Genomic DNA, 21,092 nt, shown 5'->3' with positions numbered 1-21,092 from the left:
TCTATTAATAGCAGCATACAAGCAGTAAAAGGCTCATTTGTATAAATAAAAGACTTCATATTATACATAATTTATTGCAATAACAACTTTACTACTACATCAAAACTATTTACAACTACAAAAACTTAGAATCTATGGGATCGGATGGGATTTTCGGGGTCAAAGAGTTTAGGATCCTTTAGGAAGACCTTATCTTTGTAGTAGTAAGGCATTAGAGCACAGTTCTGTGCCTTTTTTATCTCATTTTCGACCAAATCTTGCTTAGCTTTACATAAACCAGTAATATGTCGGCCGTAAATGCGACCCGTGTAAGGGCTCTGGAATTGAGACAGTAATCTGTAGTTTTTGTAGTCAGGTTTTATATTTAGTTTACAGAGAATGCACTGGCGACGCTCCTTTTTGTAAGGGTTCTCCATTTCCACTGGGCTGTCATCGGAAGTTGTTAATTTTGCTTCGGAAGATGAAAATCTGACGGCAGTTGCTCTGGACGAGGTTGGCACTAAAAATAGAAAGATATTTCTATAGTATTGCTGGCTAAATTGATCCTTATGAGGTTGACTTCTTGCTTGTTACGAAACAAAACAATAAATAGTACTATCAAACTTGAAATTCTTCTAAACTGGGTTATAATTTCAACAACCCTGTAAGGAAGTTATTATAACACTTAAACCAAAACGAATCATAAACTTACAAACGAATCGCGTCAACAGTGTTTTCATTAAGGCCATTTTTGTATTTTCTTTTATATTTCACTTTAAAATGTGTAAAATAGAGAAAATATTAGAACAACATAACCATAACCTCAAAAAGTTATGAATGAAGTTAGTTTGACATTACGTTTAGTTTCTGCTTCAGTCTAACCGAGGATACTCGTTTACGATTTACACTCATATCTCATCCGTTGTCCACTGTGCTTTAAAATGAAAAATTTATCCTCCCTGAACGCACTTATTGTACACTCAGTTTAAGTTAATTAACTCTTGATTAAATTATATAGGTATGCAAATGCTAAATGGCCAATTAACTGTTAATCAATAATGGCGCACTTAAAGTTGCATTTTTAATGTATTATTATAGGTACTTAGTTGGTAAAGTGCTATGTAACATTTCCTAATATCCGGCTAATCACAACAATCTACTAAATTGTAAGCCATTAAAGTAATGACCATAAAACCGGGTACCACCTATGTTTTAAGCAAATAAATGTTTCTTTCTTTCTTTCTTTCACTTGCGTCGGAATTTACCTAGCTAAGTAGATACGACGGCTAGGTTTTAATATAAGAATAAATTACTAATATTGAACAATCCTGTTTGTTCCCTTTTCTGAGAGAAGGGCCAATAAAAAGGCAATGCGTGTAAACGCCTGAAACTATGCAAGAGCACTACTTAAATTGGTGACTCGATGGGGTTTGCTATGTCCCTTTGATTTATGAAATGTGTTTAAAGTAACTTGAAATACATAGGTACTAGGTAATTTTTCGGCACTGTAGTAGGTACATAGGTGAATTAAGCATTAACTTCTCATTTTAACTCTAATTTTATCAACCAGTAACCCTGTGAGCCAGTATGGCGGACATTATTTAACTATAAGAATGACAGTGGCGGGGCTGCAGAAGTTAACACTGCGTTAAAGTTAGTAAGTTTCAGTCAATAAGCGTCTACCCATTCCGTTCTATCCAAGCTAACTAGAAGAGTATTCAAAGATTTTACATAAAAAAAGAAAACCAATGGTAAACGAAGATGTGGCCAGAGGATTGTCAGGCAGGTGTAGTTTCGTCATGTTTATAAATAAACGGGCACAATTACTTAATTCTTGTTGTAGAACTTTTAACTAAAAACAATAACTGGTCCTTAACCTATCCATATATTTCGTAGGTATGTACGCCTCATAGAAATCCTTCTAATATCTTTGGTATGTGCGTCTTATGTTAATCCAGTTCGGAAAGGGGCTCATAACGGATATTTTGCATATCTATTAGCATTATGTGGAGCTTCCGCGGCCTTCTGGGTACTGTTTCACGGTTATAATAGTCGTTGTTGTTGTAGGTCAAAAAATATTGGTAGGCGAACTTTAGACTTAGGCTGGTCATAAAAAAGTTACTTAAATTTCGAACTTGTAAAGGACATCGTTTTTACTGGCCGTTGTCCACAGATTTGGGTACATACATATCTTGCATATCCGAAGTACGGAAGTCGGAATCACAATAATAAATACTTACTCATCAAATAAAATTTATCTACAATGGTAGGTATAGAATTTGTTAAGTAAACAATTTGTTTGTCAGATCAGAGGCCATCTTAGCAGGTAGCTTACTTATTTGTAAAAATAATTTAGGTAGGTAGGTACATAAAGTGTTTTAATAAACAAACTTCTTATTAATTTTTTTTTTAAATGGATCCTTAAACTGTTCATATAGAAAAAGAGGGACAATGATATCAAATTAACTTTGTTTGGTTCCTATCACATACAAACTCGTATCCTGTCATTCCAACTTTAGGATTACAAATATTAGCAAATAAATGTTTGTCTACCCGCACGACATAATTGCGAAAACGGACAAGACAGCTATTGCGACACCACGCTAATATGGTTTGTTAACGTTATTACGCGGCCATATTGAAACGACACCGTCAAAATGCGGAAATACATTTCCATCAATAGCTTTTCCCTGCGATCGGTTAGCTGGAGTTTCTCGGTTTGATGTGTAAACAAGAAATCGTCTTACCACAACCGGCGACGCCACTGTCCGTAACGTACGTGGCGACCGTAGTCACCGACTCGTGTACCAAATTGTTTATGTTGTGTTCCGTTTTTTAATTCCGTTTAATTATTGAAAAAGAAAGTGTTTGTGCACGCGCGGTTTCGCGCCAAAATATTGTGACAGTGACTTTTAGTGATCAGCTGTGACACTTTTTTTTTATTTCTCCATTTCCTTTTGGATTTTTTTGGTAAGTCAACTTTACCTTAATTTTTTCTTAAAAAAATTAATAGTGCAAGTAACATAAAACCTCAAAATTTTTCGTATATTGTTTACTATATAAAACCATTTCCGGCAGTATTAAATCCTTTTATATACGATTTATATAACCAAACGATGTTACGTTACGAAATGTGGAAGAAAATCTGTTAAATATTACTCATGCTTAGCACTTTCTTTTAAATCGGGAAAAAGTAAAAGTTTTTTAGCAGTGTATTGTTGAAATTGTCATCGTTTTGCGTAGCCGGTGTTAACGTACGGAGCAAAGGAATCAAGGTTGTCGGAGAAAGTGACCCAGCTGTGGCCGAGGTGTCTACCTGTGTGTATAAACTCAATAAGTTCTTTATGGTGTGCATGCTGTTCCGGATCTTGGTATGCGATGTTCATTGACGCATTTTTGAGCTTAGAAATTGATTTTACTTCCTCAGTAACACTTAAGACTATGGGACAAAGCGTGGGGTTTATTAAGCTCTGCGTAAAAACCGATCTGTTGTTTATAAAAAATGAAACAGTTTTGATACGCAGGTGTATCTTTTTTTAAATCAAGTTTCTGGCAATAGACATGAGTAAAAAAAAATCGTTGGGTCTTCCCGTTGCCTCTGCATATGTAAGGAAGGGCGATATTACGTTAAAAACTTATTATGTTATCGATAAACAGGAATGACTTTTATTTTCGTCGCGCGAAAACTTGCGCGTGAGTGGAAACTATTAGTAAGTTTGTACCGTAGACTGTGAACACAGTGGGCCGCTATTAGTATTCCAGATGGTAATTGCCAAGAGAAATTCGGAAAGAGTGAATTTGATTATAAATGCAGATTTTTTCATTATTGCCCTTGCCTCGTCTAGTCGTGCCTTACAACCGGAGATTAAAAAAAACTTCATCGAAAGAAATCTGATGGTGCCGTTAAAATATTATTTAATTACATATTGGACCTAAGAATCAACATTTTATCTACCTGTAAGAACTATAAAATGGGATGTTGGATTGTATAGGTACTAACGGTAATTTATTTTATTTGCTGCAAAAACATACTTGCCTTAGAATAAGAATTCAAAATAAATAACGAGATATACCCAACCCTAAAATTATATTTAGGTTCCAAACCGGTCAATCAGTATCGAGTATCCAATTATTATTTTAAAATATGATGGCATTTATGGATCTGAAGTAGAACATAACACCACTAATTCATAATTATCTGCCTCAACTAACCGAAGACTGCAGAGTAGTACCAGTAGGTACTTTACTTAGAGCAACTGCCTACTACATAGTTTAAAACAAAGTCGCTTTTTCTGTCCCTATGTCCCTTTGTAGGCTTAAATCTTCAAAACTACGGAATCGATTTTCACAGCTTTTTGATAGATAGAGTGATTAAAGAGGAAGGTTTATAATAACATACATTAAATAGTGAGGAAATACTGTTATCCCGTGCGAAACCGGGGCGGGTCGCTAGTTTCTTATAAAATAGATGGTCACCCATGCCAACCGCCTCAAGCGTTGCTCTCCTTGCGGCTGTTACGAACTCCTCACAATTTAACTAGTTAACTACAAAACAGTTATCTTTTTAATTCCCCTTTACTAAGCAACGATCATCGCAGTTGCGCGTGCACAGATTACAAACAGCCAGCACGCAATTAACTGAAACAGGTTGTATGCAGCTTGTGGCTTGCACACTTACTATCTATCGCCACGGATGGCTGAGAATGCAGCAATCATTTGCAGGTACTAGACAAATGATTACTGAATTAAATAGGAACAGTAGATAAGACAAAATTTAAAATAAACGACAGAATTTAGTAGTCCTGTAAGTCAAAGTGCAGCTGAATTAACTCTATTACAATTTATTAAGGTAGTCGTGCTATCGGTGCTATAAATCACTGACTTCCAGACTACGGGCATCGGAGAGCACGTTTATGTCGGTTCTGCGTCTGATCTCTCTCCGGTCGTGTCGGATTGCGGTCCCACCGGGCTATGAGAGTGAAGGAATAGGGAATGCACCTGTGTCAAATGCTGATCTAGTTTACTAAGGAAAGGTGAAGCTGGTAAACAGAAAACATATTGAGGAAACCGGGACTTCAAAGACAAGAAAAGGCTGAACTTTTGTAAACACATTAAGATAACTTTTACAGAACTTACGAAATACAGGAAACCACTGAAACTTATAGGTACGTAGGCGTGAGATAGAAACTGATAACCTTTAAAAAGCTAATTAATGATTACTGACTACTTAGATGTCGCCAGACCTAATGTTTATAGCAGGGCCCTAATAAAACCGCTATCTAAAGATTGTTCTTGTGAAGTCTACAAAAATCTTTACGTTTTGAATGACGTATGTAAATGCTTATTCTTTAGGTAGAGTTGAATTAAATTGTTGCCTTATTAAAAGAAAGAAACAAATGATAATAAAGATACATCATCATTGACTTTAATCATGATCTTATTATCCACTTGATATTTATGACCTCATATTACAATTATGTTGTAATCTAGAATCTTTCATTGTTTACGGAAAAGTCCATGGCAACCCAGATGGATTAATACCGATATTATTTCTGTCTTCTAGCGAATTAACTTATCATTACCGACTGCCCAGTATTACTTTGACAGGCATAAACATAGACGTAGGTATTGAGTTGACATTTTGTTGATACTGAGTACACTGTAGGTATTTATCTTTTGTTTTTACAATTTACTTACATGGCATCAGGCATTGTCGTTTGTTTGTTTCACAGGATGCATGTACATATTATTTCTCTTTCGACTCTTTTATTTGGTTTGAATTGTACTCTGCTGTGAATAAGTCGCTAGATTTTAATACATAGGTAAACGTAGTCTGAAAAGCGGTCAGTCATGAAAGTTGAAAAACAAAGAATATCATTATTTTGCTAAAGTACAGAGTAAGGATAAAAAGTCTTATGAAGGTTGCCCAGGTTGCCAGGGTTGAGGAGGTTAAATAGGCAGTCGCTCTTTCTCAAACACTTACCGTTCATCTGCATGGACCTACTGGGAAAAGGCTAGACAGATCATAAGAGTAGATAAGCATGAAAATATAAGAATGTAAATGTAATTTCCCTTGCAAACTGCACTTGATTCATGAATACACATGTAACAGTATGTCAGGTTTTGGTGCACGATGCGTGGTACCGTAATACCGTTGCACTTCATAATCATCTTCCTACTTTTTGTTTGCTTGTTCATGAATGGCTATGCGTTTCACAGACAATCTGATTAGACCTGGCTGTGTCACGACGTTTTATCGTGTCCCCGGGCTAATACTGCCAGCACCGGGGTAAAATATATAGCCTACGTATTCGGGAGGAGTGTAACTTACAAACAGTGTTTTATTTTTAAATCGGTCAAGTTGTTTTTGAGTTTATCCATTACAAAACAACAATAGTAAAAAAAATCCTGTTTATTTAGAATTAGCTGTGTTATACCATTTCCCTCGTGTCCTGAGAGAACAAAATCATGCATCCGAATAGAAATGATAAAATCCTGTGTGCTTGTACAGGGGTTATCTCTAACTTCATTCTTTATCGAGATCGGTAAAAGCGTTTTAGCTTCAAAACAATATACCTATGTACATACAATAAGCCTATATAATTCTAACAAGTAGTTATTTTTATAATGTTGCCCTAATTAACTAGATACTCTGTCATCAAAACCCATTAATCTCCTTAACAACGACGTGCCATTGCAAAGACATATAATAAATTAAATGATTACTTCAAGAACGTAATTATAATACAGTAATTAGTATCATTACCGACTGGTTATAACGTTTTACGTGCTATTGAACATTTTGCAAGCATCAGTCCACTTCACCGATACTTGCGTACAATAGTTAGTTACAATCTAATTAATACAGTTCTACAGTTCTACATTCAGTTTATGAATTAGGAAATTCAGTTCATGCTACACTTAGTTTAATATTATATAACAAGTGTTAGGTCCTAGGACGGTCATCCAGCTATGAGGACTTTAACTGAGGATCCGACATAGGTCGCGAGTAAGCTTTGGACACAGGCCGCTTCCAAACGGTCATTTTAAAACTCAAGGGGAAGGCCTGTGGTCAGCAGTGTTATGCCCTATGGAGATGGACGGGGATAGAGGATGCTGAAGTAAAAAAATACTTTGGTAGCTTATTATCTTTCTAAGAATGCACGCTTTAAGGAGATATATGTTCCCTTATGTGAGCAGTATCTGCGAAATCTGCGTTTACAACTCTTACACGATTGAAGTAGGATGAAAATCCAAAAAGTTAAGATTCTTCAGGTCCAGATTCAATGTGTAAAGGTTGCAAAAACATAAATATTAATGGCGTGTATTAATAATAGCCCATTGATCATGGTGTTCAAATACTACTGGCAAATGATGAAACGCACACAGCTGGTTACAAAGATTTGACCACTTAATATTTCCAAACAGATCTAAATGGTCCAGCCATGTTTGCTTGCCACGTGCATGTGAAATGAGGTAATCCTACCATCGGCAAAAGTAACCAACATAAAACTTGAGTTCTGAATCAGCAGAATAAATTAGCACATATTTCTCAAAGAAAGTTATGCGGAACTAAGAATTAAATAGAAAATGCTTAATTTTACAGATTCTTTCTGTTTTAAGAGCTTTGAACTTTTTTTTATTGAATAATTGTTAATCAATCATTCACGAAAAAAGCTGAATAAACTTTTTGGCGTACTTCGTCTAATAATGCCTTAGAAATAAGTCTGATTACACGAATATATATTTGATGCCTTCTGTTGCATGAGATCTTTATTTGTCGTATGGTTTTGCAGTTTATACTTTACACATACCTACATAGGTAGGTACGGTAGCCATTACCCATCCTTTGTAGCTGTCTTGAATGGAAAATGCGTCTCTGCAGTTTTATGTCAATATTTATTCGTTGCAACTCCTGGCTGGTCAAGCTATCTAATGATGGACAAGCAATTATCTGCAATAAAATAGTTATTATGCTGCTATTATTTTTCTATTACACCATAATTAAGCTTATTATATAAGAATAATCTACACGTGTTTGATCCTTGAAGTATGATAGGTAAGATCTATGTCACATATAAGCCAAAATGCCATTTGCATTAAAGAAATACATAAAATGCTGTAGTCGGTCACAAAGTACGAAATAACAACCTTGTTTGTTTCATGAAAGTAATAAAACTTTAAACATATTAATTTTAAGTAGAACTCAGTATGCACCCTTGGGGTACTCCTATAAGTATATGCGGTAAGTACAAAAATCATAGGCTTGTTAGTTCCTCGAATTATAAATTCCTTTAAATTATGTATTATATTAAAAAGCGTCTAAAAGATTATGTGATATTTATAGAATTCATAATGACAAATAGTTTCGACTGAGTCAAATGCTTGCGTAAGATCATAAACGGATGCGTGAGATATAATGTGAAGGCTAAATTGTCTACTTAATGTGTAAGCTCCAAATCGTATGTTTCCAACGCAATGCGAGCAAAACATTTCGAGGAAAATAAAAACAAATTATAAATTATATCCACGCACGTGCGGCCTCAAATAAAAGGCTTACGATTAAGAAATTCTGGTAATATTCCTTTTTTTTCTATAAAATGTACCATTTCCACGCGTCCCAGTTACAAACTGGTTTGATACCGGCATCTCGTTATGTAATCACATAATAACTGGCAGTGCGCAAGCATACGGACTCCTTTCACTTGCCGGGACCTTTTTCATCTGTGGCGCATGTTATCTCTGGTCAAAATATTACGTCACGTTTAACGTTCGAATTTCAATTAATAAATGGCGAAGGGCTTTCTTGGCCTTACGTTTACAAGGGCTTAATATATGGATATTCTATGGTTATTTCCATGAGTAAGCATCTGTTGGGTAGGCGTTTGAGTTACGCCACAATATCTGGTTCTAAGCTTTCCACATCAGGCGATCCCCTCCTTACTTCTCGTTTGCTGTTTGAATGGAGATTATCTTATGTATTTAAATTCCTTAGAAACTTAAAATATCTTCGGATAAGAGTTTTCAATTCCTATTTTATTTTCTTTCAACTTCCTATGCTCAATGTTACGTGAAATAGTAAATTGCACATTTAAAACGCTGTCTTCAATGCTGGGAAATTTCTTGATTGGTAGAAAAACATTGTATCTCTCCTACAATAGAATAGCATCATCGTCATAAACATGTAGGACTTACTATGTACAATTTCCATAGATGCACAATCTAAAGAAATTAAATGTATTTCTAGTTTACGTTTTTCTTTGTGACAGAAAAAAAAAGTATTTATTTAAAAGGCCAGAATAGTCTGTAATAAATCTTATAAGCCGAATTAGGTGTCGGTCAAAGCAGCAAATAGACACATCGACTTCATAAGGTCTTCTGAAATCTTTTACAAGCAATCGGAAGAATCTTTCATCTTACGGTTACCGACAGGTTTTAAATCAACGTTATCAACAGGTTGATATTATGACATAACTTTACTTCCATTAATTTATGAGTTAAATAAAATACAATCAACGCAAAACCCGAATCTTCACTCTTGACAAATGACACAACCAAAAGTTAATGGCGTCGGATTCCAATATGGCGTCCATTACCCGCCATTATAAGACAAAAATTAACGTTAATAAGCTGTCTTTCACCAGTTCACCTCCAGAATGGACGGTCACAGATGGTAAACAGTTATTAAAGATCATTTTCAACGAGGAATTAAAGTTTCCAGCCTTGATATTTGTAAATCTCGAAGGGAATGTACATTCTTGTGACAATATGCACGAAAAAGTACAAAAAAATCAAAATATGACGTCAGTAGTTACGTTGTAGGACGTAATATTTACTTACCGGTAATAACTTTGAAGGATTTGGAAAATAATATTGAAACTGTAGATTATAGATAAGCATAAGTGGTCAGAGGAAAGTCCAAAAGCAACTTGACACTACAAAGTGAGTGCATCCATTGTCGCAACGGGTTTGGGACAGCTTTCCAATCGGGATTCCATTTGACTATTTGGTTACCTGCTTCTCCCTACACTATCGGTTATTAACTGAGGATACAAGTACTTACTCATCTAATAAGTTGTAACAAACTACATGTGTTGGAAATGTATGGATCAATAGTTCAAAGTTTTAACTTATGGAAAGCTTTGTAAGTACATGAACTGTTTTGTGAATGGTAATGACGTTTTAAGTGGTGCAATTGACTCTAACACTTTAGATTACATATAATCTGGATTACACAAAGAAATCAAGAATATGACTCCTCGTGGCTATGAGGTAGAGCTTAAGGTAAATAGAATGTAAAAGAAGCCAGTAGATACCGCTTTACCAGATGAAGGAATTCAAAGAGAGCATCCTGTAGGTTTGAAGAGAAAAAAATGAAGAGAATCATTAATTGACACAGAATGGTGCAGACATAACAACGCCAACAGAAAATAACTAAAAAATAAGCATAGGTACTTAAGTTTCATTGCATCTATTCAAAAACTTCAACATAACTTTTGACAAGACGACGATTTGACAAATACAACAGTCCAAAAATAAAAAAGTTCTGTATGCCCTCGAATAAACCACGTATGATGATATTGACAGCATTCACCAACGTCCTGCCAAAACCCTTTACTTAAAACAATCACGGCGTTCTGAAGGTCAACGTGTTCTTGTTTCCTCAACATGACAAATATTTGTATGTCTGTTTGTACGCAGTCAAGATTCAACTCAGTGTAGGTACGTGATCTGTATGTTTTATGACATATAATATATGTATATGTGTTTGTATGTACTATCGGAGACACTCCTGCTTGACCACTATTAGATTCCTTTTTGCTTATTCATCAGAAAAAAAATGTTGTTTTGCCCGCCCTATCATCATCCTCGTGCCCTAATCCCAATTTTATTTGGGGTCGGCGCAGCATGTTTTCTCCTTCGATTCTCTTCTATCTGCCGTCATCTCACAAGTAACATTCTTTCTAACCATATCGACGTTCACACAATCTATACATTTTCTGCTTTGTCCTAATGACTTTAAATAAACGACATTACGCTTTCCTAGAAGATCAAATCTATAAAGGGTTTCCTTTGCATGGATTAGTGACGCATGTTTTTAAATGTAAAAATTCACGAGTGGTCAGGCGCAAAAGTCCGCGATAGTACATATATGTATGTATGACGCAGTATATCGCGTGAGGCTCAGAGGGTTGGTAATTTTATGTTTATTTTTTAATGACTTCTTGGGAAATAAAATGTGACAATTACGACTGCTTGCTCTATTAAGTAGAATTTACTGCGCATTTGATTGATGGTTAACATCAGTAGGTGGGTATTTTATATCAGGCTAGCTGTTTCCCACAGATTTACCAGCATGCCGAAGAACTCTCATTCCTGGATAAAATATAGCCTACGTTACTCGAGAATAGAGCAGCTTCCCAAGAGAGGGTTCAGTAGTTATAGGAGTTAGTTAATTATACCAGCTGCTTGGTTTGCTGTCCCATCAGAAATGTTGAAAAAATGGTATTTCATTGCATTTGTACATCTGCAGCCTGCCAGATTTCGTAAGTTTCTTTGTCTACTATGCCGTCATATTATTTAACAGCACCCAATTAATTTAACGAACCAGATTACCTTATGACACCTAATTTCCTGCACTCAACTCAATAATTTACCGAAGGTTTTGGAAAGTTTTTTTCTCTGTGCAGCAAATAAATAACTGTGTTTAATGTGCATGTCTAACAACTGTTGCACAATACATTACTGATTGGGGATGTGCTTTGTGCAATAATATCCAATTAAAGGATGATAGCACACTTCAAACTTTAAGTCGGCCGATAGTTTGTTTGGACTCATAAATCAGTATGAAGATGAATGGTAGTTCGCACATTATAAAGATCTGGTATCACACCTACTGCAAATCTATGGGTATTGGGTTGCCCAGGGGCCCGATTCTCCTAATTTTACTTAAGCGACATACGATTCACGTTCGACTCGATTCGACTGAGATCCTATCCCGACTCGATTACGATTGAAGCGTATGTGGCATTCCGCTATTTTTTCTTTGAAATAAACGTTTTTATCCTTTTCTGTCATTCAATAATGAATCATTTTGTCTGCAAATCACCAAAATAGCAGATTTCTATTCGATTTTGACATTATTAACTTAGGAGAATCGGGCCCCTGGTAACTGGGTTGATGAGGTCAGACAGGGAGTCGTGAGTCGCTCCTTGTAAAACACTGGTACTCAGCTGCATCTGAGGAGACTGGAAGCCGACCCGACCGACTATGTGGGCATAGTTGGAAAAAGGCTCGGGACACGATGATAATGAGACCGACTGAAAACTTAATTGGAATCAAAATTGTCTTAAAAAAAAAATGCCACTTATCAGGTCAACTCTCAGCCGACTGTTCAGGCTGCAGTGTGTGGATAGTATAAAGGATGTCCGCCAAATTACCGCGTTTCGTAATCATTATGGAAATTGTATCAATTTGTTTTGATTTTCGTTGAATTTTCGAACGGCTCGCGTGGAACGGCTCTCATTTTATTAATGCTCGATTCATGAGTTAGATAGGTTGGTTGATCATTATTATAATGCGTCCTAACACTTACATTTTGTTAAAAATTAGATTATTGAAATAGACAATTTAGATTTTTATCTGTATTTTTTGTTAGCGCCTCAAAGGTTTCGAACCTACGCAATCGATTTCAAAAATAATTTCAGTGTTCGTAAGTTTCATTGTCCCTTTTATAGTCTAGGTACGCGGTATCACAACTTATAGTTTAGCAGTTTCTAGAGTCCAATATCTCAACAGTTTTTATAATAAAATGAACAAATCAAAACCACCAACCAGTTATTATACTGCCCTTCTGGTTTGTTTATAAGGGATATGACAAAAAAACCCGTCATTTTTTTATAAACCGTTCCATTCATAAAAGGCATCAATAAAAATAGTTTAAAGGACAACAAGGTTCCAATAACTTACCGACCAAAATGTATTAACATGCGGCAAAATATGGAACTAAATATAACGTACTGAGTTTACCCTTTCGGCGAAGAAACTAGCGCCACCAAGAACTGCAAACTCATGTTGGTAAGGTGCAATAAAAAGGTTGTATACTTTAAACAGGGTGCTTGTCAAACCAGTGTGTCATTGACGTCATTGAGAAACGAGTATTATACGGGGTAGGGAACTTGTATACCACATTATTTTTACTGCCTCGGTAGAACAAAAGAATTACGGAATCAAGTTTATGTAAAAAACATTGAGCAGCCAAAGGTTCAATTCATAGATAGATAAATTAGGTAGGTTAATATACCGAATATCGAAAAAACATTGACACAAAACCACCATCAAGTTACAAATCCAATACAGATTTATACCATACCAAATAGGTCCAATTTACCCCTCCCTGTATCAACTATTAAAATGATTGAGTTCCGTGGGAAGTCCCTCGACGTCACGCAATCCGACGGCTTTATAATGAGCTGGACATACCACCATCAACCGGTTGCAGTCAGTGACCGAAGCGAGCCTGATTACTGGGTGATTTACATACTATATACTTGTTCTGGGAGACAGGTAGTTCTTCTTAGGATGAAGTGAGGTGGCTCCTAGAAAATATTTCTTTGTTCAGTGGGATGCTTTAAATATTATAAAATTGTTTGTCTGAGTCTTTCATCATTAGTGAATTTAATATTAGTCATTTTTAATCATGAGTGGCTTGAAAATGAAATGGTAAAAATTTCGATAGAATGTTTCATTAAGTTCTGGACATTCAATCTTCTCGACTGCAGAAATTTACAAGATTTTAGGTCTTACATGGATGAGCTCATGCTAAGGCTCTACACACTCTAAAATTAACATTTGTCTTAAAATGTCATTTAACAGCTATGCTGAGATGAACCCATTCAGCTCCATGCAAAGTACCAGCACTTCCAGGTTTAAATTCCCTGGTAAAACTACCACGTCTGCATCCCTGGTAATTATCACACACTGACAATAGTGTTACTTATATAACTAGTTACTTAACAGGTTAGTAAAGCTGCCTTATGTAAGGAAGCAAAAACGTGGGATATATTGCCATTCGATCTATTGTCACCTAACCTACGATTGTATTTGAGGACACCATGAAAGAATAGTCTAGAAAGTACTATTAAATACCAAGCCTTAGCGTTAGCCGATTTCCAACAAATCTTTCAACATTTTTGGCAGTCTTTAGGGGTAGTCAGAAGCCAGACAGTCTGACGAGGTTGAATAGATCAGATAGACACTATAGACAGCCGCTCCATGTAAAACGCTGGTACTCAGTTCCATCCGGCTAAGACTGGCAGCCGGTCCTAACACCTACTGAAAACCAAAAAAGCCTTACAGATTCTGAAATGTTAATTAATTATACATGGGCTTGAACGAAGGTCCACGACGAAAAAAGTATATTTCATACATATATCTGAATAAAATACATAAATCCTATATGTTCAGCAGGTGCTAACTAAACTTACCCAACCATTGTTAGGCAAGTAATCTGCATAAGGAAGATAAAAGACAAGAAACTAAAATTGCAATTAAACTCGTCAATAAAACACTTGACGATCGCACCTCACCTCACTTACGAAATAACTTGACATGTCCAAAGTTAGCCAGTTGGCGTAGCGGTTGACAAATAATTTTGTTCATAAATATTCTACTAACAGCTAACTTCAGAGTCACTGTTGTTCCTCTCCGACCTATTCACTAGCTAGGAAGTGGTGAAAACTGCGCATTATTTAATTTTATGAAATTATCGTTTTGTTAGGCGAGACATCCATTGCTGGACAAAGGCCTCCTCCAAGGTTTGCCACTTTGCTCCATTTTTAGCAACCACATCCACTTCCCGGAGACCTATTAATTTAAATTTTTTATTAAATAATTCGCAGATTGTATTAACTCACTTTCAATAAACAATGTTAACTTTAGAAAACGTTCGGATGCATCTTGACCTAACCTGCTTCTAGCAGATCTTGTACCTACTTCGCAATTATGGTAGTTTTCCTGCAATTACCATTGTCATGGCCTCAGAACCACGGTGTCATGATATTGTATCTACTATTTGCATTAGACAACTGCATGAGAGCATGCCCTCTCGGTAATTCTATGTCATTATTTGAAAAGTCAACAATATGCTAAGATTATAATAGTATGGCAAGTGGTTTGAAATAAGGAAGAATATGGTCAAGTCATTGTATATTTAAATTGATTTGTTTTATTGTCGTTGAAGGTTTGAGAAGGTATTTATTTATAGCCAAAGATATGGTACAAAAGTTGGTAGAATCAAAATAAAGTTTTAAAAGAGTTCTAAGTATGTACTTTGTAAAGAGTGCATGTAGCAGAGATGAGAATGTTGAGATGGATGTGTGGGGTTACCAGAATGGACAAAGTGAGGAATGAGTATATCAGAGGAAGCCTGAAAGTAGCGCCAGTGACTGAAAAAATGAGAGGTAAGCGTTAGTCGTGGTATGGGCATGTGATGAGACGGTGTGAAACGCATGATACAAAGAGTGTGTTAAGAATGAATGTGGAGGGATGGCGAGGCAGAGGTAGACCGAGAAAAGATGGATTGATTACCTGAAAGAGGACATGAAGCAGAAGGGAGTGGATGTAAGTATGACGTCTGACAGAGAGGAATGGAAGAAAAAGACATGTTGCGCCGACCTCAAATGACTTGGGAACAGGGCAGGAAGATGATGATGTACTTTGAAATCATAAAGCTTCGTAATTATATACCTACTGTATTATCTATCTATACAAATCTATAGCATATTACTGTATATAATAAAAACGAAAGATTTTGATATAGATTGTTTTTTACTTTACCTACAGACTTGGTAAGTTACACTATGCTTGAGTAACATAGAAACTGAAATAAAACCGCGGGAAGTAACTAGTAGGGCTTACGGGATAAGTTCCCACAGAACACAGGAAGCTTATTACCAAATAGGCTAGCACAAGCTGGAAATAACGTGGAAAATATTGATGTTAGTTTATTAGTCAGTGCATGGGACACTGACTATTCAAAAATTCTAAAAATGATGGCAACAAATACTACACTTTGTATTTGTATACTTACATATAACTGTGAATTGGTCACAGTTTTGACTAGGTCTGAATTGTGAACGAAACCATAGCGTGATTTATGGCGTGACCAAACTGGATCAACGCCATCTATCCAGCAAGAGAGCAACTAAAAATGTGCAGTTATTTGGGTGATTTTTCGTTTGTTCAAGAGAAAACTTTTTAGATTTGTTTTTCTTAATCACTAAAATGCACTCGTAATTCTTATCTTTAGATTTGGCCGTTTATTAAATTGTAAAGCTACTTTACTTTGCAACTTAATTAGTGCTCAAGATTCGGTTTAAATAATTTAAAAATAATACCATGAAATTCTCTGTGCACTTTATTGTTCTTTACTGTGTTTTTTTATGTACATAATCAATTAAGGAATACTTTTCTTGTATTAAATTTAGTTCTGTTTGTTGCAGGAAGATGGCGCACCCTACAGAGTTACGATCCGAAAGGGTGAAGCAAATGTTTAGTTGGACTACGGGGTAAGTTAATAAACTACTTATGCGTTTAGTTTTCAAATACGTAAACCTGCCTATTTGATAAATTAAATAGTTATTATGATTAGGAAACCTAGGTTTGTCCACGTTCTTTCTTTCAAGTTTCTATACATAGAGAGAAATATGCAACTAGAAAACACGAAATAATGGTGGGTAATTTTACATAAAGTGTATTCAAGTATGTTATAGACATCTAGTCATTTCAAAACATTGACGTAGGTAACAACCAGTCATTTAGGCATTTATTCATGACGAACCACGTCCACAACGTCGTCGATAGCTCCCATATCACGTACGATTAATAACCCAACAGGTTTATAAAGCAACAGAGACAAAATAAACACGTATAGCCTCACATAACTTCCTCTCAATGATGCAAGCGTTATGAGATTCTGACCCGTCCAATGATGCAAGAAGCGACTTTCGCGCGCACCCGAGAGGTCGATGAGCAAGCCCAATAACCCAGATGTTTGTGAGACTTCATTCAATAAACTAATTACCATATGTATAATATAGAAAATGTATACCTTTCGCCATTTAAATAAGATTGAAGGTGCTATTTTTAGAGCGCGGCAAGTGTATGAAAATGACATTACATAATGCTTGAGAAAAGCGCCATCTGTGGGCTTTCCGTTGAACCATAACGCGGACCGTAGTGTTGGTAGTTCTGTCCTCCTTTGCTAGATGTCGGAACTGGTATTTTAACGCGCTATTTAAGTTTGTGTACATAGCATTTTTTTAGATCAGGTTTTGTAATATGTTTTTCGAAGTTTAGTAAAAGTATTCAGTTCTGGTTACTGTCTTTAGCTTTTACTGCTAATAGTATATAATACATTTATTGTTTTATTGCATAAGAGTTAAATTATTTCGTTTGATTGGTTAATTAATTAATGTATCCAATCGCATCCGCGTCCATAACTTACATAATTATGAAAAAGAAAAAACTGAAATAACACGGTGTAGTAGGTAGACAAATATCGTCCTTCTACCTAAAATTATAAAGATCATTTTTCAATTTCCTACCAAATTGCTCAGGCGCAGACATAAATTCAAGTTCATATGAAGATATTTTTATTCCGTTTAAGTTGTTTGTAACCAAACCGAGATAGTTGGCGACCTCTCTCTGAGGTCATTCATTAAAGATTTTAAGCTCGTTTTTTATTTATTTAATTTATATGTAAATTATTTTATTGAGACTGGCTGTGAACTCTGGTTTTTACTTTTAAACTAAACCTTTTTCTCTTATATAGGTATATTCTACTAGCTGTTTTCCCGCGGTTTCACCCGCGTCCTGTGGAAACTACTGTCCGTACCGGTATAAAATACAGCATATTCATGTTACTCGGGAAGAGTGTAGCTTTCTAACAGTGGAAGAATCTTTCAAATCAGTTCAGGGGCCCGATTCTCCTAAGTTAATAATGTCAAAATCGAATAGAAATCGAATCGCAATATGATCGCAATAGCAGTTTAGCAGTACTAATTAAAGACCAATCGTATTCGATTGACATTTGATTGGTGTGCGATTGGTCTGATATTTTGGTGATTTTGGTCTATACGTTAGTTTGCTGTACAATCATTTTGCAATCGTAAATCATTTGCAGACAAAATGATTCATTATTGAATGACAGAAAAGGATAAAAAGGTTTATTTCAAAGAAAAAATAGCGGAATGCCACATACGCTTCAATCGTAATCGAGTCGGGATTGGATCTCAGTCGAATCGAGTCGAACGTGAATCGTATGTCGCTTAATAAAATTAGGAGAATCGGGCCCCAGTAGTTTCTGAGCCTTTAGGGTCGGTAGGTACTGTAGAGATGTAGTTGTTAGTTAGATACTCTTTAGTGTTTTATATTTTATACCTGGCCGGACAATAATGTAAATAGATTCGAATTGAAATAGAATAAGTTTTGATACTGAAGTGTGTCACTTCACCCCCGAGTCAGAAAATAAACCAAAGTTAAAGTTCCTTTTAATGTTTTAATTGAATAACCTGAAGATCCCCGGTCCCTAGCGCACCACGCGCTACAGTACAAACGAATAATAAAAAGGGTTTCTCTCCATTATATTAATATAATTCAGCTGCAGGAAGATAAAAGCATGAAATACCTAATTATTTTAATCTTAATTTTTCTAGTTTTTTATGTAGTTTTACCTAATGCAATGTATATCAAGGTTAATAACTATTTTGTCTCCATTATTCTTAGGTACTTTATATTCTAGCGTTGTTTATGTTTTGTTTTAACCATTAACGTTTTTGTTGCCCGTTCTAAATATAACATCAGTTTATTTTTGTCGCTTAGATTAATAACATTAACAATATAAAGGTAAATGATGTTTGCCACACATGATGGGTATTTCCACACATTTAACACATTCTTTTGATTTCCTTACGTAGGCAGGCTATGAATGGGTTTCCGGAACTGAAGTTTGCGTTTTTCATCAGCATTTTTTTAAGGGTTTTTTTCTTTGACCTCTGTAGCTTATTCTTCCTATATAAATTCACAGTTAAGATATATTCTCTTGTAAATGAAAACAAAAGGAACCGAGTGAATTACTTAGATAACATCACAATCACAATGTAATGCGGTGATGGTAAATAGTTTTTGAATGCTTTTTACTGTAGGTAGTGTTTTTTCTCTAACTTGCTGCTGAATTTATTTTGTGAACATAAGTTGCATGTAGCTATCCATAAAATATTTCTCTTATACATAAACAGGCAGCAAACTCCAGTTTTATTAAGTACGCCTTCACAATTCCACGTCGGGTCAATAGTTCACCACTGAAGGCCGACGCGTTAAAACCTACCTATTATCTACGACAAATTGTTATATACTATACTATGGACATGGATAACAAAATGATTAGCGGAGGTGCCATAACGGAAAATCTAAGAAAATAGCGCGCCAAAATGCGGGTGAGCGGGGGACGAGAAACGTTACTGTCTTCGCCCTTACACGCCTTCTTTGGACCCGACCATTTTTTTGTATTACCAACAATCGTTGAAAAAGTCCCAAAGAACCCGAACGCTTCATTAGTTGCCTCGTAACTGGTCGTTTTGGTCATGCCCACCGTACCTACGTATTTGAGATTGAAGAACGCGTCTGACCTACCTGAATTATGGCATATCCACTTATATTTCCTTACTCCGTGGGTAAAATTTGTCTACGACAAATTGTTATATAAAGATAATATATTTATCTCACGTGTTGTCACTTAAACCATGGTGTCAGGAACTTATGTCTATTTCTATTTATAAACGCGTTTTTACCCGACTGAAGAGGAAGGTTATGTTTTTATTTAATTTAACTAAGTGACTTATGAAGACACAAGTTTAGTAAAGTTGATAATTATTATCCTCTTTAATATCAGCTTCCGCCAGTGGTTTCATCTGCATCCCGTATTGACATAAATAGCATATCAGCCTTCTTAAATAAATGGGTTTTCTAATATTGAAAGAATTTTTCAAATCGGGCCAGTAGTTCCTGAGATTAGCGCGCTCAAGCAAACATAAAAATCTGATATTCATAAGCTGAAAATTTAAAACGGCTAGTCAGCGGCATTTTAAGCAGGTATTTAAGATGCCTCTTGAATTACACGAGTGATCACAAGATATGACCACTTACCATCATTTATCGGATTATTAGCCGTCAACTAAAAACAACTCTTCAATATTACCGTAGACAAACAAGGAACAATATTTTTTACTTTTAAATTCAATAGCTATCTACAAACGTCATTTTAGGGGTCAGTACCCAAAAGGTACCAAACACAAACCAAAAACAGCACCATATTAAGTGCAAAGATTTCAATTCTGTATGTCCTTCCGTCCTTCTGTCACCAGGCTGTATCTCATGAACCGTAACAGCTAGACAGTTGAAATTCGCAAATTCACAAATGGTGTATTTCTGTTGCCGCTATAACAACAAATACTGAAAACTAAAATAAAATGAATATTTTAGGGGATTCTTATGCAACAAACCTTCTTTTGACCTTTTAGTTTAACGACGTCAAAAATCATCCCGTTGTGGGTTAGCAGCGGTGAGGAAGTGTCAGTCTCTTACTGACTAAAAACCGTCGTGTTCCGTCGTAAGCCTTTTATGTACCAGGGCCGCGGTAACTCTTTCGATCAATCCTGCAGCCCCGGCAGGATAGAACCCCTGCCTGAATCCGACTCGCACTTGACCAGTTTTTTGTTCCAATACTGCATTAACTAACAACGTATCATGGCGCCCATTGACGTAAACAAATTAAGTTTATAGATGTTCTATAAAAAAAACTATAGCTTATAGTTGTATAATTATAATCACAACGTTTTTCTTACGGAAATATTTTTACTGTGAGACAAGACGGTTGGGTTAGACGTTAATTGAAATAACTAGTTATTGGACATAGTTTTGTTGTATGTAAGAACATGAAACTTGTCAGTTCCACACCACCTGTAATACCGTGTCTCTGCAAATAAAAATTCTTATTCTATTCTTATTCTCACATAAACACAAACTTTTTTAGTTTTGTGAGTATTAAAAAAAAA

General features: G+C 35.7%; 2 protein-coding genes across 3 annotated transcripts in view; one reads left to right on the top strand and one right to left on the bottom strand.

Moving 5' to 3' along the window:
• Nucleotides 1-58: 58 nt before the first annotated feature.
• On the bottom strand, nt 59-880 carry LOC124641765 (28S ribosomal protein S18c, mitochondrial). Its single transcript, XM_047179960.1, has 2 exons — nt 692-880; nt 59-499 (listed from the first exon to the last, which is right to left on the bottom strand). The coding sequence occupies exons 1-2, from the start codon at nt 726-728 to the stop codon at nt 126-128; spliced, it is 411 nt and encodes a 136-aa protein (XP_047035916.1). The 5' UTR covers nt 729-880; the 3' UTR covers nt 59-125.
• Nucleotides 881-2,721: 1,841 nt separating this feature from the next.
• LOC124641764 (ABC transporter G family member 20) overlaps nt 2,722-21,092 on the top strand; it is a 95,155-nt gene continuing 76,784 nt past the window's right edge. For both annotated transcript variants that reach the window (XM_047179957.1, XM_047179956.1), the window contains exons 1-2: nt 2,722-2,949; nt 16,482-16,547. In XM_047179957.1, coding sequence (XP_047035913.1) covers nt 16,486-16,547 — 62 coding nt within the window. In that variant the 5' untranslated portion in view covers nt 2,722-2,949; nt 16,482-16,485. The remainder of the gene's footprint in view (nt 2,950-16,481; nt 16,548-21,092) is intronic.

Source organism: Helicoverpa zea, chromosome 23 (genome assembly GCF_022581195.2).
Source record: "Helicoverpa zea isolate HzStark_Cry1AcR chromosome 23, ilHelZeax1.1, whole genome shotgun sequence".
Classification (NCBI taxonomy): Eukaryota; Metazoa; Arthropoda; class Insecta; order Lepidoptera; family Noctuidae; genus Helicoverpa; species Helicoverpa zea.
This window is presented reverse-complemented; position numbering and strand designations above follow the sequence as displayed.